This window comes from Theobroma cacao, chromosome 3 (genome assembly GCF_000208745.1).
Source record: "Theobroma cacao cultivar B97-61/B2 chromosome 3, Criollo_cocoa_genome_V2, whole genome shotgun sequence".
NCBI classification, from domain to species: domain Eukaryota; kingdom Viridiplantae; phylum Streptophyta; class Magnoliopsida; order Malvales; family Malvaceae; genus Theobroma; species Theobroma cacao.
The window spans coordinates 30,321,286-30,347,728 of record NC_030852.1 but is presented as its reverse complement, the minus strand read 5'-3'; the positions used below and the strand labels follow the sequence as shown (position 1 = coordinate 30,347,728).

At 39.4% G+C, this 26,443-nt stretch overlaps 6 protein-coding genes across 7 annotated transcripts; 3 read left to right on the top strand and 3 right to left on the bottom strand.

Annotated features, from left to right (window-relative positions):
- Positions 342–2,689, bottom strand: LOC18605850 (RNA-binding protein 38). Of its 2 annotated transcripts, XM_018116661.1 has the most exons (7): positions 2,512–2,689; positions 2,048–2,347; positions 1,794–1,929; positions 1,516–1,627; positions 1,363–1,396; positions 894–1,125; positions 342–798 (listed from the first exon to the last, which is right to left on the bottom strand). In XM_018116661.1, exons 2-7 carry the CDS (start codon positions 2,228–2,230, stop codon positions 731–733), a joined length of 765 nt encoding a protein of 254 aa, XP_017972150.1. In that variant the 5' UTR covers positions 2,231–2,347; positions 2,512–2,689; the 3' UTR covers positions 342–730. The 2 variants fall into 2 exon arrangements, with proteins under 2 accessions (XP_017972150.1, XP_017972149.1); XM_018116660.1 differs by having other exon boundaries at positions 2,048–2,686.
- Positions 7,050–8,041, top strand: LOC18605849. The gene has a single exon (XM_018116662.1). The coding sequence runs from the start codon at positions 7,430–7,432 to the stop codon at positions 7,892–7,894; it is 465 nt and encodes a 154-aa protein (XP_017972151.1). The 5' UTR covers positions 7,050–7,429; the 3' UTR covers positions 7,895–8,041.
- On the bottom strand, positions 8,490–9,989 carry LOC18605848 (small heat shock protein, chloroplastic). The gene is made up of 2 exons (XM_007039124.2): positions 9,521–9,989; positions 8,490–9,068 (listed from the first exon to the last, which is right to left on the bottom strand). The coding sequence occupies exons 1-2, from the start codon at positions 9,774–9,776 to the stop codon at positions 8,641–8,643; spliced, it is 684 nt and encodes a 227-aa protein (XP_007039186.2). The 5' UTR covers positions 9,777–9,989; the 3' UTR covers positions 8,490–8,640.
- Positions 11,769–14,243, top strand: LOC18605847 (protein IQ-DOMAIN 1). Its single transcript, XM_007039122.2, has 5 exons — positions 11,769–12,072; positions 12,172–12,501; positions 12,593–12,829; positions 12,924–13,070; positions 13,183–14,243. The coding sequence occupies exons 1-5, from the start codon at positions 11,947–11,949 to the stop codon at positions 13,951–13,953; spliced, it is 1,611 nt and encodes a 536-aa protein (XP_007039184.2). The 5' UTR covers positions 11,769–11,946; the 3' UTR covers positions 13,954–14,243.
- On the bottom strand, positions 15,573–18,654 carry LOC18605846 (growth-regulating factor 7). Its single transcript, XM_007039120.2, has 4 exons — positions 17,851–18,654; positions 17,421–17,588; positions 16,903–17,287; positions 15,573–16,763 (listed from the first exon to the last, which is right to left on the bottom strand). Exons 1-4 carry the CDS (start codon positions 18,233–18,235, stop codon positions 15,968–15,970), a joined length of 1,734 nt encoding a protein of 577 aa, XP_007039182.2. The 5' UTR covers positions 18,236–18,654; the 3' UTR covers positions 15,573–15,967.
- Positions 21,987–26,232, top strand: LOC18605845 (receptor-like protein kinase). Its single transcript, XM_018117124.1, has 4 exons — positions 21,987–21,997; positions 22,524–22,574; positions 22,699–25,634; positions 25,746–26,232. The coding sequence occupies exons 1-4, from the start codon at positions 21,987–21,989 to the stop codon at positions 26,072–26,074; spliced, it is 3,327 nt and encodes a 1,108-aa protein (XP_017972613.1). The 3' UTR covers positions 26,075–26,232.

Sequence of the window (26,443 nt, the reverse complement as noted above, 5' to 3'; positions counted from 1 at the left end):
AGAAGCAAATTTATATACGCACAATCATGTGCGTGAAAGGAACCCAGGCAGTCGATGATTGTGTAGTTTTGTGTGGGCATTTTCTCGGATTCCCGACATATATCATGAATCCCGGAAGGTGAATATGCAAAAGATAGACAGTGGAAAGATAAAAATGCCCTAGGAATGTGAAAGGTGAAATATACTTTTCACTTTTTAGACATACGACAGAGAGACAGTGACTAAATAATAAACTGCAAAACGAAGGAAAACAGCTATGATGAACTGACAAGCCAAGCAACCCCAAAGCTTTTTCTATCTCTTTCATAATTCAGACCAAGTATTGCTTTCTGGACAAGAAAAAAATAATTAAAAATCTTATGAATATTCATGACCAATAATGGGAACATATATATGGTTTGGCTAAAAGAAACAGTGTGGGATCATTTGAGACATGAATTTAAACAAAAGTGTATTCCTAAAATGGGTAGAAAAAAGTGCGTAAATTGTTGCGTGTCAAAAAGAATACACTATAATCCAAATAGCAAAGCTAAAAATGCAAAAAACGTTTTCTGTCATTTAGTCTTGAATGCTTCCCTGGGTCTTTGCCATATATGATTGAGGTGTGTTTTTGCAAAAAAAAAAAAAAAGGAAAAATGTAAAACCTCTTTCCTTTCTTTTCTGCCTATATGAGAGTATATTCAGTTGACTTCTTGTTTGTATCCTTTCCACATTTCTACTGGCGCTGGCATTACACTGACGAGTTCTGTGCAGAGGCAGTTCCTGGCATGCCGGCAGATTCTGCTGTGGCTGGTGCAGCTGCATTGTAAAGGAAGCCTGTTATAATAAGATCTATTGCCCCCATCAAGTCAAATAGTGCAAATAAAAGAACAGTAAAATTTTAGATACTCAACCGGTGGGGGCAAGCGGTGAAGGAGAGGCAGCTGGAGGAAGTGTCAAGCTCCCAAATGCACGGTATGGCGGAGACGGGTAAGGATACTGAGTGATCTTGGGATACTGAGTTGGGCTGCCCTGTCCTTGCTGGTGATAGAGTGGGAAGTAACTCAAGTAGACTCCATGGGATCCTGATGACCCTGTGGTGAAATGGGATGGGAGCTGTTGCCCTCCGTATGCATTGTAATAGTTCTGGAAAAACAACTAATCTCACATCAAAATATCCTATTGTTTTACACATTTGTAATGATTAAACATGAACATCGAGGATTTCATAGTTAAAAGTTGCTATAATTAACCATGTCGGTAAAAACGCATTCTATTTTTAGTTGAATACCACAAATTCTGAACCGGAAGTTGCATTGACTGGTCTAAACTCTAAAGTGTGACTCAGATGGACGCAGAATTTAGATGGGATAAGAGACTAACCATTAAATAAATGTCCTGTGTGTAACCAGGATACCTGAATGTTAAAGGGCAAGCGCTTAGAACATTAAACCACAAATTAAAACCTACGAATTTAAGTACATCATATCAGTTTTCAAATATTAAGCTAATGCAGAGAATTTGAATCTGATCTACCCGTAAGCCGAATAAGGAAATGCGTATTGCGGGATGATTTGACGGTAAACTGCCGGAGTACCAGTACTGGGTGGTGCCATGACTCGAGGTGGTGGGCTAAATTTCTCCATTCCTGTAACGTTGTTAGCAAAACGTGCAAACTAACAAAGCGAATGTAAAGGCAAGGAGACAGAGAAGAAGAAAAAAAATCAAATGAAACAATCACCCGCAATAGCAACTGCCATATAGATTGTATGTTTTGATGGCTAAGGGGTTGAAAATTTGAAGAGTTCACATACCATGCTGAGAGGCAGAAGTTGGACGATTCTTTTGAGCACCAAGAGATGCAAGATTACAGTTTGCTCTCCTTCCATCAATCACAGGAAATGGATTATGGCAAGCCCTCATCGCCGAATCAGCATCCTTAAACGTCACCTAGAAGACCATAATCAAAGCAAAGTTAAAAATACCATAAAAGAAAAAAAAAAACAAAAAGCAAAACCCTGGATAATCAAGGAGGTGGAAAGGAGAGAAAGAGGGGACGTGTTCTTACAAAGCCATAACCTTTTGATCTTCCTGTAGTTTTATCATTAATAACAACAGCTTCTAGAATCTCTCCAAACTGCTCAAAATAACGTTTCAGGGCATCTCTTTTAGTTTCCCAGGCCAAACCTCCAACAAAGATCTTGGTGTAAGTCGTGTCACCAAACCCTGTAGCATTGTTTTCACCCGCCATCTTATTTGGCCCTGACTGAGACAGGGAATAACAGCCCAAAACAAAGCACAGCCAACCCCAGAGAGATAAAAAGGAAAGAACCCAGGCGAGAATCAGCACCTAAAAAGCCAAAATACACTGGGAAAAGGGGAGACAAAGTGAGAAAGAGCCGTTGGCTGACAAAAATATTTATGGAGTGAAGCAATCACATCAATCCTCTAAAACAACTCCAATCAATAGGTTTTCTTCTCGCTTCTCTCTTTTTCTATCAGAAACTCAATAGATTTCCACAGCCAACTCACCTTAGATTCCCCAACAAAGATACCCTCAACGAGAAAGTTATTATCACCGTTAGAGGTTTTGAAAAAAAGGGTAAATGATAATAGTAACAATAAAAAACTACAACATAACCCAACGGAGGACTGCAGAGAAACAAAAGGTAAGAAAAAACCCTTGTACGACTCTTGAAGATTATACTTAGAATGTACTGATAACTAAACAAGAGAAGGAAAATAACAAAAAAAAAATAGAAAAAGGTGCAAGTGGGCAAAAAAAAAGGGAAAAGAAAAACAGTAGAAAGGGGGAATTTCCAATGAAATACAAAGAACTTTATTTCCATTTTTCCATCTTTCATTTGACATCAATATACTACTTTTTAATGGGTCCAAAGGTACGTGCCTTGCTGTATCCAACTCTCCTGCATATCTTTCTTCTTTCCTCATCTGCTGTAATTTTTTTATGCATATATTCCTTTTCCATGTTATTATATTAAACTGTTGATCTAATGGCTAATGCATACTAAATTATTAACCGTCGAATATGTAAATTTATATGTTTTATAGGCCATTAGAAGACATATTCCATCGACCCTCACCTTCTCTACCAGTTCAACAGCCGCTCATTCAGCAATCTTAACCTATTCTTCTTCTTCGGACAATAAATAAATTAATTCTTGACAAAATTGTAATAAATAGTCATCCTCGTAAATCTATGTCAAAAATAACTTTTCATATAAAATTAATTATTTTTATCCAATTTTAATTATGATATAAAAAAATACATTTAAAACCATTTCAAACAAATTAAATGTTTTCAATTTTTTTTGTCTCCATTCGTTTGTTGTGCTTTCCATTTTTCTCTCTCATCATCCAACTCTCTCTAATTTTACCATCATCATCATCTCTCTGTCCATCTCTCGTCGTCGATCTACATATTAAAGAGCATGACATAAAAGGTAATAATATATCATAGATCTACAAATCAAAAAATATGGCATGGTGAGTAACAATAGATTCTTGAGTTTATTAGTGTTGAGTTTTTCAATTATTTAAGTTTGGTAGAATATACTTTGGCATATAACAAAGTGATTAATGCCTTGTGTAACATCAGTAGGAAAAAATAAGTTTTGTCTGTAATATCTAGTGTTGAAGTTTTAGACTTAACGTGTAACATCTTGTGTAGAAACTTTGATCTTGACGTGTAACATCTGTTATTGAAATTTGATGTGTAACATCTGCGATTGAAGTTTGGTGTATAACATCTTCTACCATAATATCTACGTAGATTTGCAGTATCTCATTTGTATTTCACTACAACATAAAGCTTTTAAAATTAAAACATGTAATAACTTTTTTTTTCAATTATAATAATATTTTTTAAAATATAAAGTGTTTGTAACTTGTTCTTTATTTTTGTATTTCACTAGGATATAAACTCTTGAAATTAAACACTTTTATGACAAAAATAAAGTTTAAAATCATAAAGAAATTTGATATGAAAATAAAGATATATTGAAAAATTATTCAACTTGGGATGAAAAGGATTTGGATAAAAATATATTATCCAAAATCATCCAATTTGGATAATTAGTTTTTGAATTATTTTATTTGTTACATTTTTTATAATCATAAAAAAAATATGACGTGTAATAATTTTTTTTTCAACATAGCATATAACTATATTTTTTTCAACAAGTAACAAATTTTTTTCTCTTGATTAAAACTAGTTAAAATAAAAAAAAAATTACTTTCAACAACACTTTATCTTTGAAAGCTAAAAAAATTCATCTCTTATGTTTTTCTATTGCTTATCGAAATAACGTGCTTCCTATTTGGTTTTGTTGTATGAAACAAACCGTTGTTTTACCTTGCGAATCTTCTGTGATCCCTAAGAGTATAAACAACTATACATTGACTCTCTAGTCTTTTCTCCAATAATATTATGCATTGCAATTTGATTACCATGAATTCGTGAATAACCATGTTTGATTATCAAATTTCATTTCAATTTGATTACCATTAATTTCATTTGATAAATCATGTCTATGTCTATATATATAGGGCTTTTGTTAAAGCTTTTGAGATAAGTCATGATCAGCCGACCGCTTTCCTGAAAAGGTTTGGGCTCCATCTTCCGTACCTAGTGTTTCCATTGGTCTCTTTACTAGCGTATATTTCACTGTTTCCGCACCAAATAATTGGCACTAAGCAAACACTAAATCAAATAGTTTAAAGCGAAATCGGGTGCATTTTCCCCCGGATCCGGACTTGAGAGCCTTTCTTGCTCAAATAGGCCGAAAGCCCCAACAACCCTCTGTCCCCGAATTCCAGTCATCTTGTGGCATTCCATTCCCCGAATCTGTAACCCATGGATGCAGCAAAATCCAAAGTCAGCTGAACACTGATTTAAGCCCAGTTCACATTAGTTTAACAGGGTGAGTTTCTCTTCCCAAATATGGGCCCGAACTCCCACCTTCTTAGCCCAGCACTTCAGTCGAAACGACAAAACAAGGAAAGAGTCTACGTGGTCCTTTTAATGTACTGTGAACCATTAAGCTTGTCCGAATTTGCTTTAATTAAGTTACAAAGTCATGATTAAAGGTAAGGAATTATATTACCTTTTTAGTAGGAGCTTTGCAATTTGCGCTGGACTATTGCGTCTTAACAACCCATTAGGAACAAGCCCCGAGTGTGCAGAAGGCGGCGGCTCCAAAGGACAAAACCAAGAAGCGAACGGACCCCATTAAACAATAAAAAGATCAATCCATTGAACTTTACCAAGGAAAGACTATCATAAATCATGATTAATTTAGCTTAGTGGGGATGATATACTAGAGCGAGATGGAAGGCTCTGGAGACTCTAGAGAGTAAAAGATGGGGAATTCCAAAAAATGGAATGGTGCACCAATAGCCAATAGGCTTCTCCATCCGCGAACATATAGGGCCCATGCTATCTTTTCTCGGCCCTACCTAATCAGACTGAACCATAATTGAACAAAAATGCCTCCAAAATGAGTCGAGGTGGAAATACTCTCAAACTTTAACATTCAGGTTTTCGTTACATAAGAGAACCCTTAAAAAGCTCAATGGAGGATTCAGTAGTGCAACACGTTTCACGCATTCCTTTGTTTGGATTTACTAACCCTTTGGTCGGGGCTAATGGTCGCCCCTTTTGTTAGTTTCCGTTAAGCCAGCTGATTGTAGGTTTAGTTAGGTTAGTTGGAACTTGGAGGCTACTCCGTAATAAATTTCAAATTTTAATAAGACCAGAATGACCAGATCTTTCAAAGTCTCCTCTTCCTTTTGTCTCAACCCGATAATGACATTTTCCTAGTGGAGGAACCAACATTACCCACGAACACCTAAAAAGCAATAGTAAGACTTTGTTAGGAGTGAGAATTCAGTAGCTAGGTAGGCAATTTACACAGAAAGTAAGAATAATTAAAAAGAATAGAAAAAAAAAAAAAGAAGAAAGACTGAAGCTGCAAAGTTTGCAAGAGGCCTATGCATCCGATTCGGAGACCCCACTAAACAGAGGCTTTTTTGGCTGTTAGCAATAGGCTAATTTCCTCGTCAATCATCGCTCATAATTAATAACATAATATTTATAAGAGTAACAAAGAAGGTTTGGAAAATAATCTTCTGAAGGCTCGTTTGGACACGCGGGGATATGGGTCTAGCTGGTTTAGAGGGTCACTTGCTTTGCATGTTCAAGAGTTTGGTATTCAAATTTCATGTACGTTTTTACATTATAAAATACGTAGTTAATTTATAGAATAATAGGCTTTTATTTAAGTAGAATTTCAGGGTAGAAGACATTAATATGTATAGCCCCCTTAGAATAATAGGCTTTTATTTAAGTAGAATTTCAGGGTAGAAGACATTAATATGTATAGCCCCCAAAGGACAATACCATCTCACCTAAACCTTTTGATGCCAACTGCAACTCAGCACACATGTAAAAACAATGGAAAATAATTCCCATGGGAATGTTGCTACCGAAAGGAAATCTTCCTACACTGTTTATATCGAAATTGTCCCTCAACTTGAGAGTATTGAATGTGTTTTAGGTGCCGAGAAATGGTCCCATGGATCGGTAATCAGAGAGTCGTGCCAAATGCTTCCATTGAAATTAATAAGCCCCCACTCTAACCGAATTCTATAAAATATACAAGTAGTCTTTTTATTCGTCCATGTTACTTATGCTTCATTGACATCACCAAACCCTAAGGATGATGCAATAATGCAAAGTACAAATTTCTTTTAAAGAAAGAGCAAAAAAAAAGGGAGGATGAAAGTGTTGGTCGATAACGAACCACTATGTAGGTGTATAAATATCAAGAATTAATATCTTGCCTTTCAATCTGGCCAAGTGACCATGAAGATTTGGACTGCCCAATACTCCTTGGTGGCAATTTTTTTTAATTGACCAATTATTGTACCAACCGATTACATTGTGCCATTTGTTTAGTCATCCAGTTGATAGACGGTAATTGATGTCTATGTGACATGGACACTATTAGGCTCCTAGAAATAAACAGAGCCAATGGCCAATGCGCAAAGGAGGATAATGGATGGGCAATGCCAATGCGCCACCTTCCACTAACCGACTCTCTTTGCATGCGTGTTGACAATTTTATAAGTTCCCATTTTTTTAGAGAAAAAATTTATTACCATAACGCTACTACTAATATTTTAGGGCAGCCGCAGATGTAATTTAACCTGCCTTTCTCGCCGGAAAGATAGCTTTCTACTACTCCACTCAACGCAAAACAAACCCAATATTTGTTTAATGTCACTTTAAATATATGTTACCTCTGCTCCTTCTACAATCAACCAACAAACTCTCTTTGTCTCATATATTATTAGCTCTTTCTCTTGCTAATAGTACCCCATAGTTCCTAGGCCATATCTCTTCCTGGCTCTAATCTTTTGCAGCTATATGGGTAATTGTTGGGCTCTTCGTAGACCGAGTGAAGGTTCTTGCCTGGGTGCCGTTAACGCCAAGCCTGAGAAAGTTTTGCAGGTGGTGAAGATAGATGGAAAGATACTAGAGTTCAGAGCACCAATTCTTGTTAAAGATGTCTTGGTGAAATTCTCTGGCTCGGGTATTGGTTTGTCAAAGACGGTTACCCAGCATCTCCCGCTTGACTACATTCTTCCTTCAGAAGACCCTGTCGGAGCTCCAACTCCTGAAAGAATTTCATCCGTGGGTGGTACACAACAAACCGGTGGTGTCAGGAGAATAAAAGTTGTTATAAGAAAGCAAGAGCTTCAGCAATTGCTGACGAAGCAAATATCGGTAGAGGAGGTTCTTGCAGGGCTTGAGAAAAGTAATGGTAATTTTGTTGTATCTCCTAGAAATTGGAAGCCAAAGCTCGAATCTATCTCGGAAGAAAACGAGTAGTTGTTAATAGAGTAACTAAAATTTTTCTGTTGTTTCTCTAACTCTGAACTTCAGCGCAATATATATGTTTCTTGACAAAACAGAATGATGTAAATGGAATTGCCTGAAATGAAAAGAAATTGTAGCACATACAGAGTATCACTTTCATTGCCTTTCAGAGCAGCATGATTCTTTTGACTTTGATGTTGTAGAAAAGAATGAACACTGATTTTCTGATCTCTCTCATAGTTGTTAGGCTTTGTCCAATACCCAAAAGTGTAGGAATTAGAACGTAGGAAAGAGATACCGATATTTTTTTCATTTACATTTACCTATAAACTTCGATAAAAATATACCAGAAAACTTAGGAAAGTAGAAAATTCGTCAATACCGTTTTGATGCCTTGAGAAATAGGGAAAATTAGAGTACGAAAACCAGGGTCGATGGAACATGCCCATAGCAGGGGAGAGGGTTTTTCTTTTTCCATCACAAAGACTTGTTCTTCGTTAAAATTACTTACGGTGTCATAAAATTGGGAATTGAACTGGCAATTGGTTGATAAGCGCCTAGACGAAATGACTAAGGCTACACATTTCCAAAGGAAATAAAACATTGATTAATGGCTTCGAAAGAAAAAGATCTCATTTCCCATTAATATATACGTACACTTACAATTACAGAGACGTTCGAAACTTATACATACTACACAAAGTTTAAGATCGCCTAAGGTAAAAACAAAGGCACCCTCTCGAAACCCGCAAAGCGTTTTACTGAACATCTACATCAATAACCTTGCGCTTGACCTTTGTCTTAGGAATGGAGATGAAGAGAACTCCGTTCTTGAGCTCTGCTTTGATCTTATCCTTCTCACAGTTGTCTGGGAGTTGGAGACGAGTGTCATAGGAACTGTAGCTCCTCTTCGTCCAAGAATCATCTCCACCTTCTTCCTGTTTATGCTCTCCCTTGACAACTAGAATGTCGTCCTCTACAGAGACCTTAACATCCTCTTTTGCCAGTCCTGGCATGTCAAATCGCATTTTGACCTCATGTTCATCGTCTTTAATGTCCCAAGGTGCACGCACCTCTCCTCCTGACCGGCTCCTGCCGGGCAATGTCATGGCATCCTCGAATATCTGGTCCATTGTGTCTAGCATTTGTCGCATTGATCTCATAGGAGACAAAGGGTCGAACAAACCTGTGATCGGCAAATTATGTTTAGCTATTCTGAATGATTAAAGGTAAAATTGGCCAAAAAATCTGAAAAAGAAAACAATCAAAGCCTTTTCCACACTCAATTAAAAGAGAGAAGCACTGCTGTTCGCAAGCCAAGTGGGAAAAACAGGGGAAGTGCATTAGCTTCGAACTAAAGAGTTTGTTAGGGTTCAAGACAGTCGCAAGCCAATATGCTGACTGAGGGACCCTCTTTCTTCTAAGTACTGACCCCTATCAGTTTTGGTTACAATAGAATCATTAACATCTTTAAGCGAGCCCCTTCCTAGACATTATGTTTAGCTCAATTTTAATAGCAAAACCCATCAATCACCATAACAGCCATATTCACGATTCACATGTCACAAACAAATGTGGAGCTACTGCTTAAAAAAAAAAAACAGTCTTAGTATTAGTGGAGAAGAACTGAATACTTACCAAAAGGAGAGACATCCACAGCCGACCTTTTAGGCCTCTTCTCAACAGCTCTCCCCTGATTGTTTTTGTCGACGTGCACGTCCACTGACGTATCTTTGTTATCCCCAGCAGCCTGTGCTCTTACAACAGACAGCCGGCCGCAGCTAGAATTCCCGGACGGAAAAGATACAGAGCGTGGAATTATAGCTTTAGTGGAACAGGGTTTGGCCCTGTTTGATACCAATGGTGAAGAAGACCAAGACAAAGTTGAAGCCATTGTTATAAGAGAAAGTATCAGTTATAGAAGACTTTGAGAGATAAGCGTCTAAATAATAAAGAGAGCTTGCAGTGTTGCCAATGTCTAGTTCTTTGACCTTGTGAAGATAGGAAGGGGGACGATGAGTATATATAGACCTAGGAAGAAAGACTGTGCTCTGTGCACGGCATAAAACGGGATAAGTTTGTAGAGGGTTCTTGAAATTTGGAGTGAGGTTGCGAACGTTCTGGACCCAACACTTGGACCTGTCGTCACTTGCAACATATTCGGGCTGTCTAGTCTTTCCGGAAAGATCCAGGATTTGCATCTTAGCCGGCAAGAAAAGGATATTTTCTACATTGACCCTGTTAGATTTTGTTTTTCTCTCTCTCTCTCTCTCTTTTTTTTTTCCTCTCAGATAAGCCATTGCTTTTTGCTTGGTTCTTTAAGGAGACCTTATGTTAGATTCTACAAAAACATAGTACTATTTGCTACCTAAGTGCTAACAAGTCTGCTCCATTTTCTTTTGCTTTTGCTTCCGTTAGAGAATCTCGACCCCTTCTTTGAAAAGCTGAAAAGAGCAAAGAGAGGACAAGAGACTGGAAAAAGAAAATAATATTGTCTCTAAAATCCGTCAAAATTCTTTCTGGCGCTTCCTGTCTCTGCCTCCGAATAAAAGAACCGAAAGAAAGAGAAAGGGAAAAAAAAAAAAAGAGTGATGTAACCATTAACGACCTATCAAAATAGGCTGCCTAAATGTTCAAGTCGTTCTTTATTCCAATAAAGAAAAACGTTTCCATTATTGGAGAAGCATGCGATAATTGCATTTCTTTAATGCAAAAGACATTTCATCGCATGTGATCGTACATTTGGATTATCTAGTAAAGGGTTTCAGCATACCTGCGAGTACTACGATTCCTTTTGGAAATGTCTGATCACTCTAATCTCGTCATATGTTATCAAAATGCCACCTACTAATTAAGGATAATAATGGTAACTTAAACATTAGATATGACATTTGTTTTGTACGTTGTTTGTGGAATGTTCCTACGTGACGAATCAAGACGTTTCCTTTCCCCCCCCTCTTCCGGTCGAAGCTGGTCTGCTAACATATTACAAGCATTATTGGCATTTGCCCTGAACGAGCGAGTGTATAGGGCAGTGAAAGCTGTCATGAATTAGTGACTGTATGGCAGGACCAAAAAAATGCGAATCCGAGGAAGTTTTATACAAGGGAGCCATACATTTTCTGCGAATCGGACATCGGAGAGTAGTCCCAATTAATAAAGAGGCTCCCAAAATAAAATGGTCAAGGTTTTGACTGGTCTTCTCCCTGAGCAATCTCTGTCTTCTATCCTGTATCCTTTTCCTCTGTGATGAACCGTTTTTTCTTCTGCGACTTCAACCAATCCCAACATACCACCTCAGATCATTGTCCACCATGAACTGCTTGAGATTACCAATATAGCCATGAACTCCCACGCGTTTCGTACGGACTGGAGATCATGGAAAGCTCAGTTAAACTAAACATTATCCAACTTATTTACAGGAAATTATATAGTGAAGCAATTTCCCAAAAAGCATCATTATATCGATGTCAGTGGTGGCACTTCCTAACACGTGAAAGAGCCGTGAGAGATCCTTGGTCGTTTTTACAGCTGAAAGAGAGTCTCTTTGAGAAACATGAAAGCGAAAAGAGCTTAGCCTCTGGCACTCTCTACTCTCCATCCAACTTTCAGCGTTATCGAGAGTACTCACTTTTTCATGTTGTCTGAAACTGCCTGACACAGAACTCCATTAGTGTTCTCCATGCCACAAGAAAACACCATATCTTTTAGCATTATATACTGTTCACATTAACGTTACAAGCTTAATTTTTATATATATATATATATATAATGCAGCGTCTTTTCCCAAATGCGAGGACTAGCTAGCTATCCGCCTATGCCCAGTTGCAGCCAACATAATTTTGTTCCTTTCCTTTCATTTATATCTCTGAGACTTTTGCAACATAATTTTGTTCCTTTCCTTTCATTTATATCTCTGAGACTTTTGCATTTATAGATACCAACTACTCCTCCACATAGAGAAGCTCCTGTATGAGGCTATGAAATAAAGCTCTTCTTTTGTTATAGTCTGCATTATATGTAAGCCGGCGCAGTTTTGCTTTGCTTTCTGTGTCAACTCTTCGATGGGGAAGATTGGAGGAAACTCTTGGTTGACTGCAGTCAAGAAAGCTTTTAGGTCTCCTACCAAGGAAAATGAGAAGAGGAGCTGTAGAAGGCGAGAAGATAACGAACAAGAGGAAGAAGAGAATGTTAATTCTTTTTAACTTTTGCTTTTTCCGTTTTCTTGAATATCATGTGCATGTGATAAACTTCAAATCAATTTTTTTTTTCTTGGTTGATTTGCGCAGAAAAGAGGAAAAAGAAGATGGATTTTCAAGAAGCCTTCATATCAGGAAACAGTTATACAACACAGTGAAGCAAGGACCATCGCCACAACTGCTAACAATGCTAAAGCGATCACCAATTCTGAAAGCTCAGCACTTAATACTATTCCTGAAGCTGCTAAAGCCGAGCAAAGACATGCCATTGCGGTGGCTATAGCCACTACAGCAGCTGCTCAAGCAGCAGTAGCAACAGCCCAAGCAGCTGTAGAAGTTGTTCGCCTCACGAGGCCTTCCATTTTCGTGAGAGAACACTTTGCTGCCATTGTTATACAGACAGCTTTTAGAGGATATCTGGTAACGATATAGTAACGAGTTTGTTCCCTGCACTTTAAATTGCTGTCATAAGCAAAGATATTTGGAATAAGCAATAGTCATGGTTTTGAAGGCAAGGAGAGCTCTTCGGGCACTCAAGGGGCTGGTGAAGCTGCAAGCCTTAGTGAGAGGCCACAATGTTCGAAAGCGAGCGAATATTACTCTTAGATGCATGGAGGCTATGGTTCGAGTGCAAGCCCGCGTGCGTGATCAACGTAAGAGGCTTTCCGCGCATGAAGGAAGCACGGATTCCGTATTCAGTGATCCCAACAGCTTATGGAGCTCGCATCTTGTAGACAGGAAGTCTAGTGTAAGAAATTCTTATTAAAGATGACTTGTGTTAAGCTACAACTGGCAACAACCTGTTGTGTTTTTTTTATTGGCCTTTGTAAGTTGTGATGCAGTCTAGAGAAGAAAGCGGCAATGTCGATGATTGGATCCGTTGGGACGAGCACCCGAAAACATTGGAGGAGATTCAAGCCATTTTGCAGGCAACGAAAGAAGCTGCCTTGAAACGTGAAAAGGCTCTTGCTCATGCCTTCTCTCACCAGGTTTCGATTGACGTTTCAGTCTCTGACCTGTCTTTACATGACTGCAATGTTCTTTGCTAAATTCATGAAATAACTGATGAAAACGTGTTTTTTGCATCTGTTTCATGAAAAGATTTGGAGAACCGACAGAGGCGCTGCCGAAAGTGAGGAAGAGCTTGATGGGAACACCAGATGGGTTGATCGGTGGACAACGAGGAAGCAATGGGAGAGTACAGGCAGAATGTCGTGTGACCGCATAGATCCCATAAAAACTGTTGAAATTGACACCTTTAGACCTTACTCTTTCTCAGCCCCCCATTCCCAAAAATCAAATCGTCAATATCACCACCAACAACGGAGGCCGAGTTCATACTTTGTCACATCCCCTCTCCACAAAGCCAACAATAGTCTCCCCATTCGCTCAATCACGCCATCTCCATCAAAAGCAAAGCCTCTCCAAATGTACTCAGCTAGCCCTCGCTACCTCAAAGAAGAGAAGAGCCACCCATCACCTCATACACCAAACTCAGGATCCTACACCCATAGAATGAGTGGTACTGCAGGGGCTGCTGCACCATTGCCTAACTATATGGCTGCTACAGCATCTGCTATGGCTCGGTTCCGGTCTCAAAGTGCGCCAAAGCAGAGGCCTTCAACCCCAGAAAGGGAGAAAGTGGGATCTGCCAAAAAACGTCTATCATTTCCAGTTCCTGACCAATGTGGTGTCGACGGGAGCAAAGATCAAGTTTATGATTACAACTTGGGGAGTCCAAGCTATAAAAGCGGTCATGGAGGCCATTTTGGCATGGAGCAGAAATCCAACTTGTCTTCTTGTTATGCAGATAGTCTTGGCGAAGAAATCTTTCCACCCTCAACAAATGATCTGAGGAAGTGGTTGAGGTAAAGCCAAGCGACTGCTGCATTGCTTGAGGTGAAGAAGAACAGATAAGGGCATGCAAAGGTGATGATGATTTTTATTCCAATTGAGAAAGCTAGGCCTAGAACCGCATGTAGAATATGGGAGTCAATTGTGACATGCAGTGTCTCGAGAAGTATGTTGGTATTTGGAAATTGATGATTAAAGCTGCTATTATCATAAATAATTATTAGCAAATTCATCAAGCAGCCTCACTGGACCACTTAAGAAAACTAAACAGCCAATGTCAGTCTTACAGAAACATTTTGGAACCCTCATTTTCAGTACAAAAAATATAACACACGTTAAAGCCTTAAAATTTGGCCCACATGGCAATTTTTAATTTTTTTTACTGTTCCTGCAAAGCTACATGTTACTCTTCTTCAAACTTGTTCTTTATTGATCAAGCGAGACCTTGGTGCAGCATAAGTCCAGAGTCTTGGCTCTTGCTAGTTGCTGTGGGGGATTGTTTACTCCATATATCTGTAACCAAGTTGCCAGAGATTCTCCCTGCAGAATTGAGTCAGCCTTTAGTCATATGAAAGTGAGAACCAAGCATGTCTTGGTTGATTTGGAATTATATGTTATCCGTATCCCAGATTATGCAGAACAGCTATGGACGCACCCTTGAGATAAGGATTTTGAAACAGAAGGTACAGAACTTTATAAAGAAAAAGATCAGGTTAATTTGGTACAAATTTCTCAAAAATAAGCATAACCCCTAACCAGACAACAATAATAAAAAGCGTAAACAAGATCAAAATGTTACAGGGGTAGACTTACTACTCAAAAAATATCTCTGGATGCGGGCCATGCGGCCATTGACAACCAGCAACGAGCAAAAGAAACCATAAGCCATTAGGCTCATATTTTTTTTCCCGCCCCAAGGGTTCTCCTAGGGGTTTGGGACGGGTATTGGGCCTTAGACGTGAACTCCGACCCTAAACGTGTAGTCTGGCTGGCTCCAATATCTAAATTTAATAACCGCCGGATACGCAACTTTAGCTGATCACAGACATGAGCCACTTAGTGGAAATATTTTAGCATCAGCTGTGCTTTCTGTGCGTTGAATCTGTTGATAGAAATCGAGAATAATGAACGATCATAAACATCAAAAAGGGTTTTCTGAATCTAAATGACGACATAGCTTCACCTTCTATTCTTTCTATTGGCTGCCTGTCTGGGGCTTCCTTTCTTCTTCCATTTTAGAATCGTAAAAAATGGACAGCCTTTTTAGATCGCAATTCCCGAGGTCTTGTCAGCCCGTTTTAAGTTGTTACAGACCGCTTAACTACTTATCTGAGCGATGAACATGTCAAAAACCACAAGATGACAACTGACAAGCTGTGGCTGACTCAAGCTACGGGGAAGAACATGATCCATCCATAAGGAGCTTCAAGCTTCCATCAGGTCTTCACTGTTAACTTCTAACATAAGGGTGCGTTTTTCTTTTTAGTATATTCAAAGATGAAAGCTAAACCACCAACCTTTCCATTAAAATTCCTTCGTCCGTTTATCTTTTATTTCAAACTTGACTTTATCTTCTTGTCATGGATATTAGAAGATAGATTAAAAATGAGAATAAATGCAACACTAACTACAGAATCAACATACAATGCTTCAAACTTTCCATGTTTAAATTCAACAGAGTACAATCACATTTTCCGCCATAGAGGTAGGACCATACTAGCAGGAAAATCATATACTAACCAAAGAGTAGTACCATTTTCTTGCTCTCTTCGCAAAGATCTAAGAATCAGTATGCTATAAACTTCCATGATGCCAGTCAAAGAACAATTTCAGACAGATTCTCTTCTTTGCAGTTCACAAAAGCACTATGACAAGTTCTTAAAAAACCGCTGCTATTGCACAATTACACAACCTAATTAGGATAAACATCATAAACCAACAACGAAGTAACCAATTAAAGAACGCCAAAACAAAAAAAAAAACAATATCGTTTCTAGTAAATTCTTGGCTTCAATTCCAACAGGACGATATGTTAATTTCCTTTAAGCCACATCGAACCTATCTCAGGTTTGGCCCCTGAACTGGCCAGTGTTGGGCTGCTGCTACCACTGCTATCAGAAAATGAAGCAAGGGTTCTTTGTAAAACACCAGATGGTGAAGACACTGCAGTCAGCGGTGGACTACAAGAATTTCCATTCCCAGTAACGGGAGATGATGAATTAGAGCTGCCTTCCGTGGTTGCTACGGCGCTGGCGATCTTGCTAGGCCTTAATACTTCTGCTAGTGGGCCTCCAGGTGTGGAAGCAGCCCAAGAGGCAGGGCCTAACCAGCTTGAGAGATGTGATTTGGAAGCATATTCATGGTTCTGATCAGACTCAGTCACTCCCAGTCCCATATGAATAGGGGCCATCTCATCATCCCTGATGTCAGTGACTCCCATTGAGAGAGAAAGTGATGAAAGAGAGAATTTTCCATTAAAGGAAACAGAGGTTTCAGTTCCTGAGTTGGCTTTGCGGTTTTCTGATACACCAGTAGACCACGCATCAATAAAGCCTCTTGCAGCAATTTCTGGGGACTTCTCTAGCGGAACTATTTCAGAATTGAGAAACAAAGGGCAACGGTTGCTTTGTTGATCTTCTGTAGCATTGAAATTTGCATATGAATTTAAGTTCAGAGGTTCCTTATTGTAGTTTTGGTTGAGAACAGATGAGTTATCAGCATTGGAGAAAGATCTGACAGAAGTTGGTACTGTTTGCATGAGATAATGCCACCGTTGGTCAGATGAAGCCAAGGGAATGAGTTCTTCACTCACAATCCAGTCCGAGTTCCTTCAATGAGAAAAGAAAGATTATCATAATTAGAGACGGAAATGTATAATCAAAACTCAAAACACACAAAAGATTTTGTTTTTTTTTTTTTTGGGGTTTGGGGGTAATCAGAGAAAATGGGAAGAAAGCTTCAACTCACCTAGGTTCCTTGTAGGAAGAAACAGAGGCCACGGGCCAAAATGTTGCAGCTTTTTCACTTGGCTTATCAAGAAAAAAAGTGGTCTGATTCTGACGGAAGGGCTGAGCAAGAGTTCCAAGAAACTGTGATGGAGAAGCATTCTTAGTGAGAATAGTGGAAGAAGTTGAAGGAAGAGCTTGAGTATGTGTATGGCGGGTCTTCTTGTTAGGAAGTTCCACAGGCTTTCTTGAACGGGGACGACCTCTATGCATGTGACGCTCACAATACTTTTGGTCAGGCGCCACATCTCTAGAGCACCTCCATTTTTTTCCATCTGTTCTCCTGCACCTCCCTGGTTCAAGATCCCCTCTGCTTGAGAACCTCAGATTTAGAGCACCACCACCCACTGGCCAGAGCAAAAAGAACAACGTTTACTTTGTTAATTCTTACGATCTCTTGGCATAGATACAAGCCATCCCATCAGTAAAAAATGACAGAAATTAAGGAATAGAAAGCTAAATAGAAAGAAGGGGGATTACAAGCGGAGTTGGAAGCAGCTGGAACTGAGGCGCTTCCCGTGATGGGAATAAGCAGATCAGGTGGCACAGGAACAGAAGCCTTCATGTACTTGAATATCATAGCTTGTCTCTCAAGCTCCTTCCACTGTGCATTTGTAAAAGGAAACTCCAAAGATGCCGCCATCCCTCCTGTTACAAAAATCAAACATCCACAGTGTCTGTCTCAGTCTAACAGACAAAACTTTACTCTTGTCTCTCTCTCTCTCTGCCTTGCTCACTGAATAAAGATGAAAATTTTCTCTTTTTTTTTTCTTAAATGAATAAGTAAAGATGTGTAATTTTTCAGAGAGGACAGAGAGGAAGAAAGGAAAGGGAAAGAGAGGATTAAGAACAAGAAGAGACATGATACACTTTGCACTGACTAGATGAGATAAAGGAAGGAAATTTCTACCTGGGGATTTGAAGGCGGTGTGAGCAGCAAAGGGTGTAGTGGGAGCAACGTCAAAAGGCTGCAGAGTCCTTACACCAACTGCACCACCACTAGCAATAGCAGCAACAGCAACAGCAGCAGCACCAGAATCACTGCTTTGAAAAACATCGTATATATTACTGGTCTTAGGCTTCTTGTTGTTACCTGTGGGACCATCAGCATCAACATCACCATAACAAATTGCATAAGGTGGAAATGGACGGTGATGATTATCATGGTGAACCACCATCATCTTCCCAGGAAGCAATAATTTACTACTTTGCAGCTTCACACCCAAATCAACAGCTTCAATGCTACTACTCTCATTGGTTGCCTTGTCTGAAACGCTATAGCCAGCCATGTTCATAATGAATCCACTTTCCCTATTTGGGAAACTGCCTTTTCCATCAAATAAGCCACAAACCCCCCCTAAATTTGAGAAGAGAGCCTCTTAAGTCTTAACCACCTCTAACTCTATACCCTTTTTTTGAATCTGGCAGATAGTGGGGAAAAAAGGAGAAATTTAAAGCGGAGGTTATGCTGAATGCTTATCTTTTTTCTTTTTTCCTCTTCAAAGGAGACCACCTTCCTATAAATCTTTTAGAAACTAGCAAACCTCTGTCTCTACATGACAAGGTGATGTGAATAGTGAGTAGTGTGGTGTGGGGTTGATATGGGATTTTAGATTCAGATATAGGGATGGGTTGCCGCCATTCTCGGCCTTTGCTTTGCTTCCATGCTTCCAACATTCGCACCACGGTAGTAGACAAATAGTAAAAGCGATTCTTTCTCTCTCTCACTCAACCTCATCTCATTATTGTGGCATCTATTATTTTCTGCATGCAACGTACTAAACCATTCCATTTCTTTTCTATATTATATCACTTGGAAACCATACACCGACAGGATTTGGGCACCCAAATCTTCCACAACACCCACCCCTATGCAATACTTGGCTTTGCTTCAGCTTGACGAAGTCAACACTTCTCATTCAAATTTTAATTAATGAAGTCAGAGAGTATGATTTGATGGAACATGACATTGCTCTCTCCTCCATATTTTACCATTTCTTTCTTCTTTCATCTACTAAATTTTTGGTTGACTTAAAAACAACCACTTAATTAGTAAGTAATTCCTAGCACAGCCCTTACTACTGTACATGATATCCCTACAGTCTCGAAACGTTTGATCAAGTTCTCAGCAATGGGTGAATCCGTTAAAGATGAAAGAGGATTGGTGTTGAGAGGAATAGAAAGGGGAAAGAGTGGACAAAGAATGCCAATTGTATCAAAATGAAAGTTTCTTTGTCAAAATTTTATTGCTTAGCACGTGACCAAAGCTAGCTGTAGCTAGGACAAACGTATTTATTGATGGTCATCAAAACAATAAAGAAGAAAGAATGAGAAGTCCTATTCAACGTACGAAACACACACCAAGGCCTAAATAAGAGCCTCCAATGGCTATTTAACTGTTTCCTCTTGTAATGTTGTCAAAGTGAATTAGAGTTTTTGCCCTGAATCTACTTTTGTTTTCCTGTACAAGCCAATGTTTGAAATAACGATACAAGGACTCACTCGGGAAAAACCAAGACCAAAAACAGTGGGGCGTGCAAAAGAATAGAGCCTCAGCCCCGGGAGTGTGTGGACCAACGACGTAAGGTTTGTGGAGAATGATCATAGCTGGGGTCACTGTGGCAGCCTCGGGAGTGGCAAACGCTATGGGGGCCCATTGGAAGAAGACGTGAGGCTCCATCTAGCTATTTTTCAACGACTCGCCCTTGTAGCGAGTGCTTCGAGGCTTTGCAGTGCCGGGCGGTGCTGACCGGGAGCGTGTTGGGTAAGGGACTTGGTCGAGAGTGTGGTTAGAATCTCCATGTGTTTTTTTGGCTTAAGTTTTGGATGAGATGTGACTAGACGTGATGTCATGTGGGGGACTTTTTGAATCGCAAAGAGATAATTTCTTCTCGCCCAAAATATCTATCAATGAAACCACCACATTTTTCCTCGATTTGTTTTTTTTTACACATATTTTCATAAACTCAATAAAATTTTATTTTTATTTATATTTGCTAATTTTTTATATATTTTAATTTTAAATTAAATAAATTTTTATAATTAATTATATAACTAATTCCTAAAGAAATATTGTAACAGTTGATAAAAGAATGATATTATTAGGTATGAGTAACATTCATGTGTTCCTGTGACAGTAGTGTTCCTTGTTACAGGCTTTTAAGATGAACATGTAATATTACTTGTTACAGCTCCAAAGTCTGATAAGTTTCATAAAAGGCTTTGCAGAAGAAATGTTGAATGGTTTAGACATGATTCAATTGAGTCTCAACATATGGCGAAGTGGGAAAATGAAAAAGCAAGGGGAGATAGTGTTGAAATACGGGGGTTCCCAAGGAAAGGAACAAAGCATTGCGTGGTGCCGTAGCGGGGGAAGACGTACTCCGAAAGAGTCAAAAGGGCTGATAAAACATGAGAATGCATTGATGAACGAGAGAGAAGGCAAAATTAAAGGAGGGTTGGCGGCAGACAGCTGGAGAGGAGGATGGGCTGTCCGCATCACATGCAGTCAAAACAACCAACCCACCTCTCTTCCCCCCTCTCTCCTAAGTTTCAAGGCAAAATCCGTCCACTTTCACTCAGTTACAAACTACTACTACTAGTTAGTTGTGAGTTATAACATTTCTTTCAATTTTGGAACTTGATTGCACTCTATCCTCTCCATGTAGCAGACAAATACTATAAGCAAATGCTAGCTGTTGTTAATGGGGTGGTACCACACTCATCTTTCTAATTTCTTTGTGAAATAAACCAAGTTCCATGGTGGATTACCCTTTTTGGACCTTGAATGATGAAACAACAAAACAAACAATCCTGACTTGTCACTGTGCCGCCCTAACGAAACAAACCAGATTCTGTCCATATCTCTAGTTGTGTAGTAACGGCTGTGAAATCGTTTTCCAGGCAAACCAAACTGTGTTCAACTCTGCTGTGAGCTTATTTAAGAGAGAAACATTCAGTTTGTACATTTCAATGGAATGGTTCGAATTCTTTACGCTAATCAAACACTTTTTCTCTTGTTAAATCATGTGGAGAAAAGTCCAATTGTTGCGTACAGTTGTACGTGAAGATAGTGGGTGGGAGACATGTCTCTCCAGCAAGGAACAACAGAATAAGGACGGTATGGACCTTTGGTTGTTTGATTGATCAATTTCCAAGCTACCACCGCCAAGGAAACAAAAGAAATTCAGAGCTATTAATCATTCTACTATTCTTGCTTTGTAGTCAAAGGTAGCAAGGTTTATGGGATTTTTCTGCGTTTTAAATTAGTATAGTATATACATTTTGGCATTTGAGAACCATGTGGCTGGGGCATGGGGTTTGTCCTCCCGAAGGGACCACGTGGTCCTGCCACTTTCCACCTCCTCAAACAAATAGATTCCAGAAATTAGAATACTATTATCTTTCGGACTTGGTGAGTGCAGTGTTTTTACTATTATTATTACCTCTCTTTTCATTGCTTAGCAAAACTTGTCGGGACCATTTCTCTTTTCCCATTTTTAGATTGGAAAAACTTTAGACCTGAGATTCTGAGAAGAGTTGGGTGTGTCCGAACTTTGGTAAGTTTCAGCAAAGTGGAAACCGAATACTATTGGGTCAAGCCTTGAGGCCCCATGAGCCTTTCGTAAAGTAGCAAACTAAAGATACAAATGCTATTATTGTCTTTCCTTTTTCCGGAACAGAACAAAGCCCATATAATTAGCCTATTTTAACATATTTGGGTGGACTTTGGCCATTTTACACCAGAACCAGATGGGGTCCAAAAGTAGGAGCTAGTACATGACTCTTCTGCACCTGGTGATACGGCCTGATAAATAGCAGACTTTCAGGCCCATTTCTCCCAACTCCCTGCGCCGCTGAGAGGCGTTTTTGTATATTTTGGAAGGACTCATATGATCTACTTTTCAAATTGAAATATGCTAATGTCTTGGAATTTAAGAAACAATATATTGAGATTGATATCTGACCTGACCCATGATTATTCGTAAGTCATAAAGGTCTGGAGAGTAATGATGGGTTTTCTGTTGCTTGATTAACAACCAAGACATGGGGGCTCAGTTGGTAACTCACTAATTATAAGACTGAGGGTGTTTTAACTTTTATTTCTATCATATTGGAAAATGCATATTGTCCAACTTTTATTTTGATCATACTTGAGGTATACAGTAATAGGAAAGGATGTGCAAACATACATATGCAGATATTATCACACTTGTGTCAGATATAATTGCATACCTTAAGTGAGGGAGGGGGGGCATGGGCGGCCTCAATGTTTTCAACTACACAAAGCACCATCATACTTTTATTGTGCGTGATGGACCCCCTCAATACTTTATAACAACTTTATTTTATTTCGTTAAAATAGCATGATTTCAACCTAGCCCTTCCCCTCCTAGAAGCTTTTCTTTGAATACAAGTTTTTGTAATTTTTACATATTGTAATCCAAGAGGAAACGACCAGATGCATTGGAACTTGTTTCAGCACATGTGCCTGCCACATCAAGCACCCACAAATCACCCTTGAAAGCAAACCTAAAAAAAAAAAGGATCGAAGTATCAGTGGATTCCACACTAAACATGAAGAATACATAGCATCAAAGACAGTCAGATCAATGCCACCAACAGAAGGTCCATGTATGTTTAATAAAAACATGGTGGTGTTGTTCCAGTACCATGTTGTCTTCTCAGTCATTATTTTCCTTGTTTCATCGGTCTCTTTACCTTCACCTGCAATTTACCTTCTCCAGTTCCTTGACAGCCTCCCAAAGCACACTCAACTTTTGTTACCCTGGAATCAATCCAATTCTCCGAAGTCTCATTGCCAATGGGCAGGAGTGTCTTGCTGCTCCAACAAGAGTTTTCAGGTCAGAGCCTTGAATCTATCAGGCTTTGGGCTATCCGGTATATTAAACAACTCTGTCCCTTATCTTTGCCTCCACAAGTATATGGTCTCTCTTGACCTCAGTGGCAACAGTTTCAGTGGTAACATACCTCAAATGCTGGGAAACTGTGGCCAACTCAATACCATTCTTCTCAATGATAATGGCTTTGGAGGGTCAATCCCTCATCAAATTTTCATGTCGAAGTGGCTTAGAAGGATTGACTTGGGCTATAACTCTCTATCTGGTGAAATTTCCCCTGAGGTAAGTCTTTGCACAAATCTGGAATATATTGGACTATACAACAACTTTCTAACTGGAGAGGCTCCAAGTGGAATGTTTTCTTTACCAAATTTGAAGTTCATCTATTTGAACACAAATAACCTCACCGGTTCATTACCTGATTTCACACCGTCATGTGGAATTTTAGATCTTTGGATTCACGAGAATGAATTTTCCGGGTCTTTACCGCGTACCCTGGGAAACTGCTACAACCTTACTACGTTTATAGCATCTTACAACAATTTTGGAGGGGTCATTCCACCAGAGACTTTTAAGGGTCTTTTGCAACTTAAAGTTCTGTATCTTGATGAAAACAATCTAGAGGGGGAAATTCCAGACACTTTCTGGAGTCTGGAAAACTTACAAGAGCTTGTTCTTTCAGGGAACAAGCTCAATGGAACAATTTCTGAGAGGATTGCTCAATGCAATCAGCTAGCGGTTATTGCTCTTTCAGGTAATAATTTGGTTGGTCGCATTCCTCAGTCAATAGGAAATCTTACAGGTTTAACTTATTTATTTATCTTGAACAACATGCTTAACGGCTCATTACCTCCTGAGCTTGGAAACTGCAGTTCACTTGTCGAACTTAGGCTTCAGCACAACTTCATTGGAGGAAGTATCCCTCCAGAAATTTGCAATCTCGAAAGTCTTGAGGTCCTTTTTATGTTCAGCAATCATATTGAAGGCCGCATTCCACACGGAATTGGCAGGCTGAGCAACCTGGCGCAGTTGGCTTTGTATAACAACAGTTTGACTGGTGGAATCCCAACTGAAATTGTTCATTTAAAGAAATTGAGATTTCTATCCCTGGCTCACAATGATCTCACTGGGGAGGTGCAATTTGAGCTCAGGAAAAATTTTCCTGCTCTGGTCAGATTGGACTTGTCAGGGAACCGCCTTAATGGATCAATTCCATCCGGAATATGTGCTGGCGGTGATTTTTCAGTTTTAGCCCTTGGGAACAACCGTTTCAGTGGGAGCTTTCCTACTGATATTGGAAAATGCTCATCCCTCAAGAGGGTGGTCCTTAGTAACAATCTTTTGCAAGGGCCTATGCCAGCAGATTTGGAAGAGAACTCTGGAATTTTCTTCCTGGACGTCCAAGGAAACTTGCTTGAAGGAAAGATTCCCTCGGTGTTTGGTCACTGGACCAATCTTTCAATGCTTGATTTCTCACGAAATAGGCTCTCTGGCTCTATACCTTCAGAGCTTGGGAAGCTTGAGAATCTACAAATTTTAAGGGTTTCTTCTAATAGACTCACAGGGAGCATTCCCTCTGAATTGGGTCATTGCAAAAAGATCATCAAATTGGACCTTAGTGCCAATTATCTTTCAGGAAGTATTTCTTCAGAGATATTATCATCGCCAAAATTGCAGAGCCTTCTACTTCAAGAGAACAAACTCGTTGGAATTATTCCTGATTCTTTTTCATCCCTCCAAAGCCTATTGGAATTGCAGCTTGGAAGTAACATGCTTCAAGGTCCCATTCCATGCAGTTTGAGTAACCTTCACCATTTCAGTTCAGTTCTTAATTTAAGCAACAACAGGCTCTCTGGTGAAATACCTGCATGCCTTGGCAAACTAGACAAGTTACAGATTCTTGATCTCTCGAGCAACAGTTTCTATGGCGAGATACCAGCAGATATGAACAACATGATCTCCCTCTACTTTGTGAACATATCATTCAATCACCTCAAAGGAAAATTACCGTCTGCTTGGATGAGGATCATAGCTTCATATCCTGGATCTTTTATCGGAAACGCAGAACTTTGCCCGCTAGGAGATGAAGCTGGTTATTGTCGGGAACTTAGAAAAGGCAACGGCAGGGGAAGGGTGCTGGCTGGTGTAATTACTGCTGTGGTGGTCTCCGTGGCATTGCTTTGTGCAGTGATATATATATTGGTAGTTAGACTCCTACAAAAGAAACATTCTTATGATCAAACTCTTCTCCATGAACGACAGTCTAGAACCGAAGATCTACCGGAGAATTTGAAAATCGAAGATATTATTCGTGCTACAGAAGGATGGAGTGACAAGTATATCATCGGAAGAGGCAAACATGGAACAGTTTACCGGACAGAATCTTCCGACTCTAGGAACCAATGGGCTGTCAAGAAGGTGAATTTGTCCGACACAAACTTCAGACTTGAAATGAGAACTCTGCGCTTAATTAGGCATCGGAATATATTGAGAATGGCAGGTTACTGCATTAGAGATGGATATGGATTCATAGTTACCGAGTTTATGTCTGGCGGGACACTTTTTGATGTCCTACACCAGAGCCAACCCCGTTTGGTTTTAAACTGGGATACACGACATCGTATTGCTTTCGGTATAGCTCATGGCCTTTCCTACCTACACCATGATTGCGTGCCACAGATTATCCATAGAGACATCAAATCAGATAACATACTACTGGATTCTGAATTTGAACCAAAGATTGGAGACTTTGGAATAGCAAAGTTGGTCTGTGATACGGATTCAAGCTCAACAAGGTCTGCAATTGTTGGAACATTGGGCTACATAGCACCAGGTCGGTTACATCATCTCTTTTTTCCATCCATTTTTGAAAATTAGACATTACGAAGTAGAAACAAAATTTCTAAAACTATCTTTCATTTTCGTCCGTTATGCCACTCTTCAGAGAATGCATACTCAACTCAGTTGACAGAGAAATGTGATGTCTACAGCTATGGAGTGATTCTGCTAGAAATTCTTTGCAGAAAATTGCCCGTAGACCCCTGCTTCCAGGAAGGCTTAGTTATTGTCTCGTGGGCTAGACAGAACCTACAGGACAATGAAGAATACATTTGCTTCCTTGATGAGGAGATCAGCCTATGGGTCAATGATGAACAACAAAAGGCCCTCAGATTGCTGGAACTGGCACTTCACTGCACACAAGCCATGGCTGATACGAGACCCTCCATGAGGGATGTAGTGGCATCTCTAATTAGGCTAAATGATAAAGCGTGAAAAAACCTGTAAACAACACATAAAACCAAAGTTTTAGCTTTTACTGCAACATCTCATACTATGTTTTTATCAGATTCTCATTTTTGAGAGCAATGCTGATTACTGTGGACTGTGGCATGACTGCTTAAGCAGCTAATAACAGTTGCCGTCATTGAGAAGCGACCTATCAGAATCTGCCAATCCCAAACTCAAGAGAGTAGACTCCAACGGGCCGGATTAATCACGTGTGAAGAACTTCTTAAAAATATTAGATTATTGCACTAAAATGAGATAGCAACCGAAAGTTCTTCCATGAGTTCATAGTTATAACTGAAAACTGGAACCATATCAAGAAATAAGAAATTTTGATTTAATAACCATCTTTAAAGA

What these genes read in the sequence shown, in the direction of transcription:
- LOC18605850 (XM_018116661.1), bottom strand. Translation starts at nt 2,230, where the DNA reads ATGGCGGGTGAAAACAATGCTACAGGGTTTGGTGACACGACTTACACC. An exon ending in TTTCCTTATTCGGCTTACGG is followed by an intron (nt 1,397 to 1,515) that starts GTAGATCAGATT and finishes TTTAACATTCAG; the next exon opens with GTATCCTGGTTACACACAGG. An exon ending in CACAGGACATTTATTTAATG is followed by an intron (nt 1,126 to 1,362) that starts GTTAGTCTCTTA and finishes TTGTTTTTCCAG; the next exon opens with AACTATTACAATGCATACGG.
- LOC18605849 (XM_018116662.1), top strand. Translation starts at nt 7,430, where the DNA reads ATGGGTAATTGTTGGGCTCTTCGTAGACCGAGTGAAGGTTCTTGCCTG.
- LOC18605848 (XM_007039124.2), bottom strand. Translation starts at nt 9,776, where the DNA reads ATGGCTTCAACTTTGTCTTGGTCTTCTTCACCATTGGTATCAAACAGG. An exon ending in TGTGGATGTCTCTCCTTTTG is followed by an intron (nt 9,069 to 9,520) that starts GTAAGTATTCAG and finishes TGCCGATCACAG; the next exon opens with GTTTGTTCGACCCTTTGTCT.
- LOC18605847 (XM_007039122.2), top strand. Translation starts at nt 11,947, where the DNA reads ATGGGGAAGATTGGAGGAAACTCTTGGTTGACTGCAGTCAAGAAAGCT. An exon ending in AACAAGAGGAAGAAGAGAAT is followed by an intron (nt 12,073 to 12,171) that starts GTTAATTCTTTT and finishes TGATTTGCGCAG; the next exon opens with AAAAGAGGAAAAAGAAGATG. An exon ending in TTGTAGACAGGAAGTCTAGT is followed by an intron (nt 12,830 to 12,923) that starts GTAAGAAATTCT and finishes GTTGTGATGCAG; the next exon opens with TCTAGAGAAGAAAGCGGCAA.
- LOC18605846 (XM_007039120.2), bottom strand. Translation starts at nt 18,235, where the DNA reads ATGAACATGGCTGGCTATAGCGTTTCAGACAAGGCAACCAATGAGAGT. An exon ending in AGCTGCTTCCAACTCCGCTT is followed by an intron (nt 17,288 to 17,420) that starts GTAATCCCCCTT and finishes TGCTCTGGCCAG; the next exon opens with TGGGTGGTGGTGCTCTAAAT. An exon ending in TCTTCCTACAAGGAACCTAG is followed by an intron (nt 16,764 to 16,902) that starts GTGAGTTGAAGC and finishes TTCTCATTGAAG; the next exon opens with GAACTCGGACTGGATTGTGA.
- LOC18605845 (XM_018117124.1), top strand. An exon ending in GCCACCAACAGAAGGTCCAT is followed by an intron (nt 22,575 to 22,698) that starts GTATGTTTAATA and finishes GTTCCTTGACAG; the next exon opens with CCTCCCAAAGCACACTCAAC. An exon ending in ATTGGGCTACATAGCACCAG is followed by an intron (nt 25,635 to 25,745) that starts GTCGGTTACATC and finishes GCCACTCTTCAG; the next exon opens with AGAATGCATACTCAACTCAG.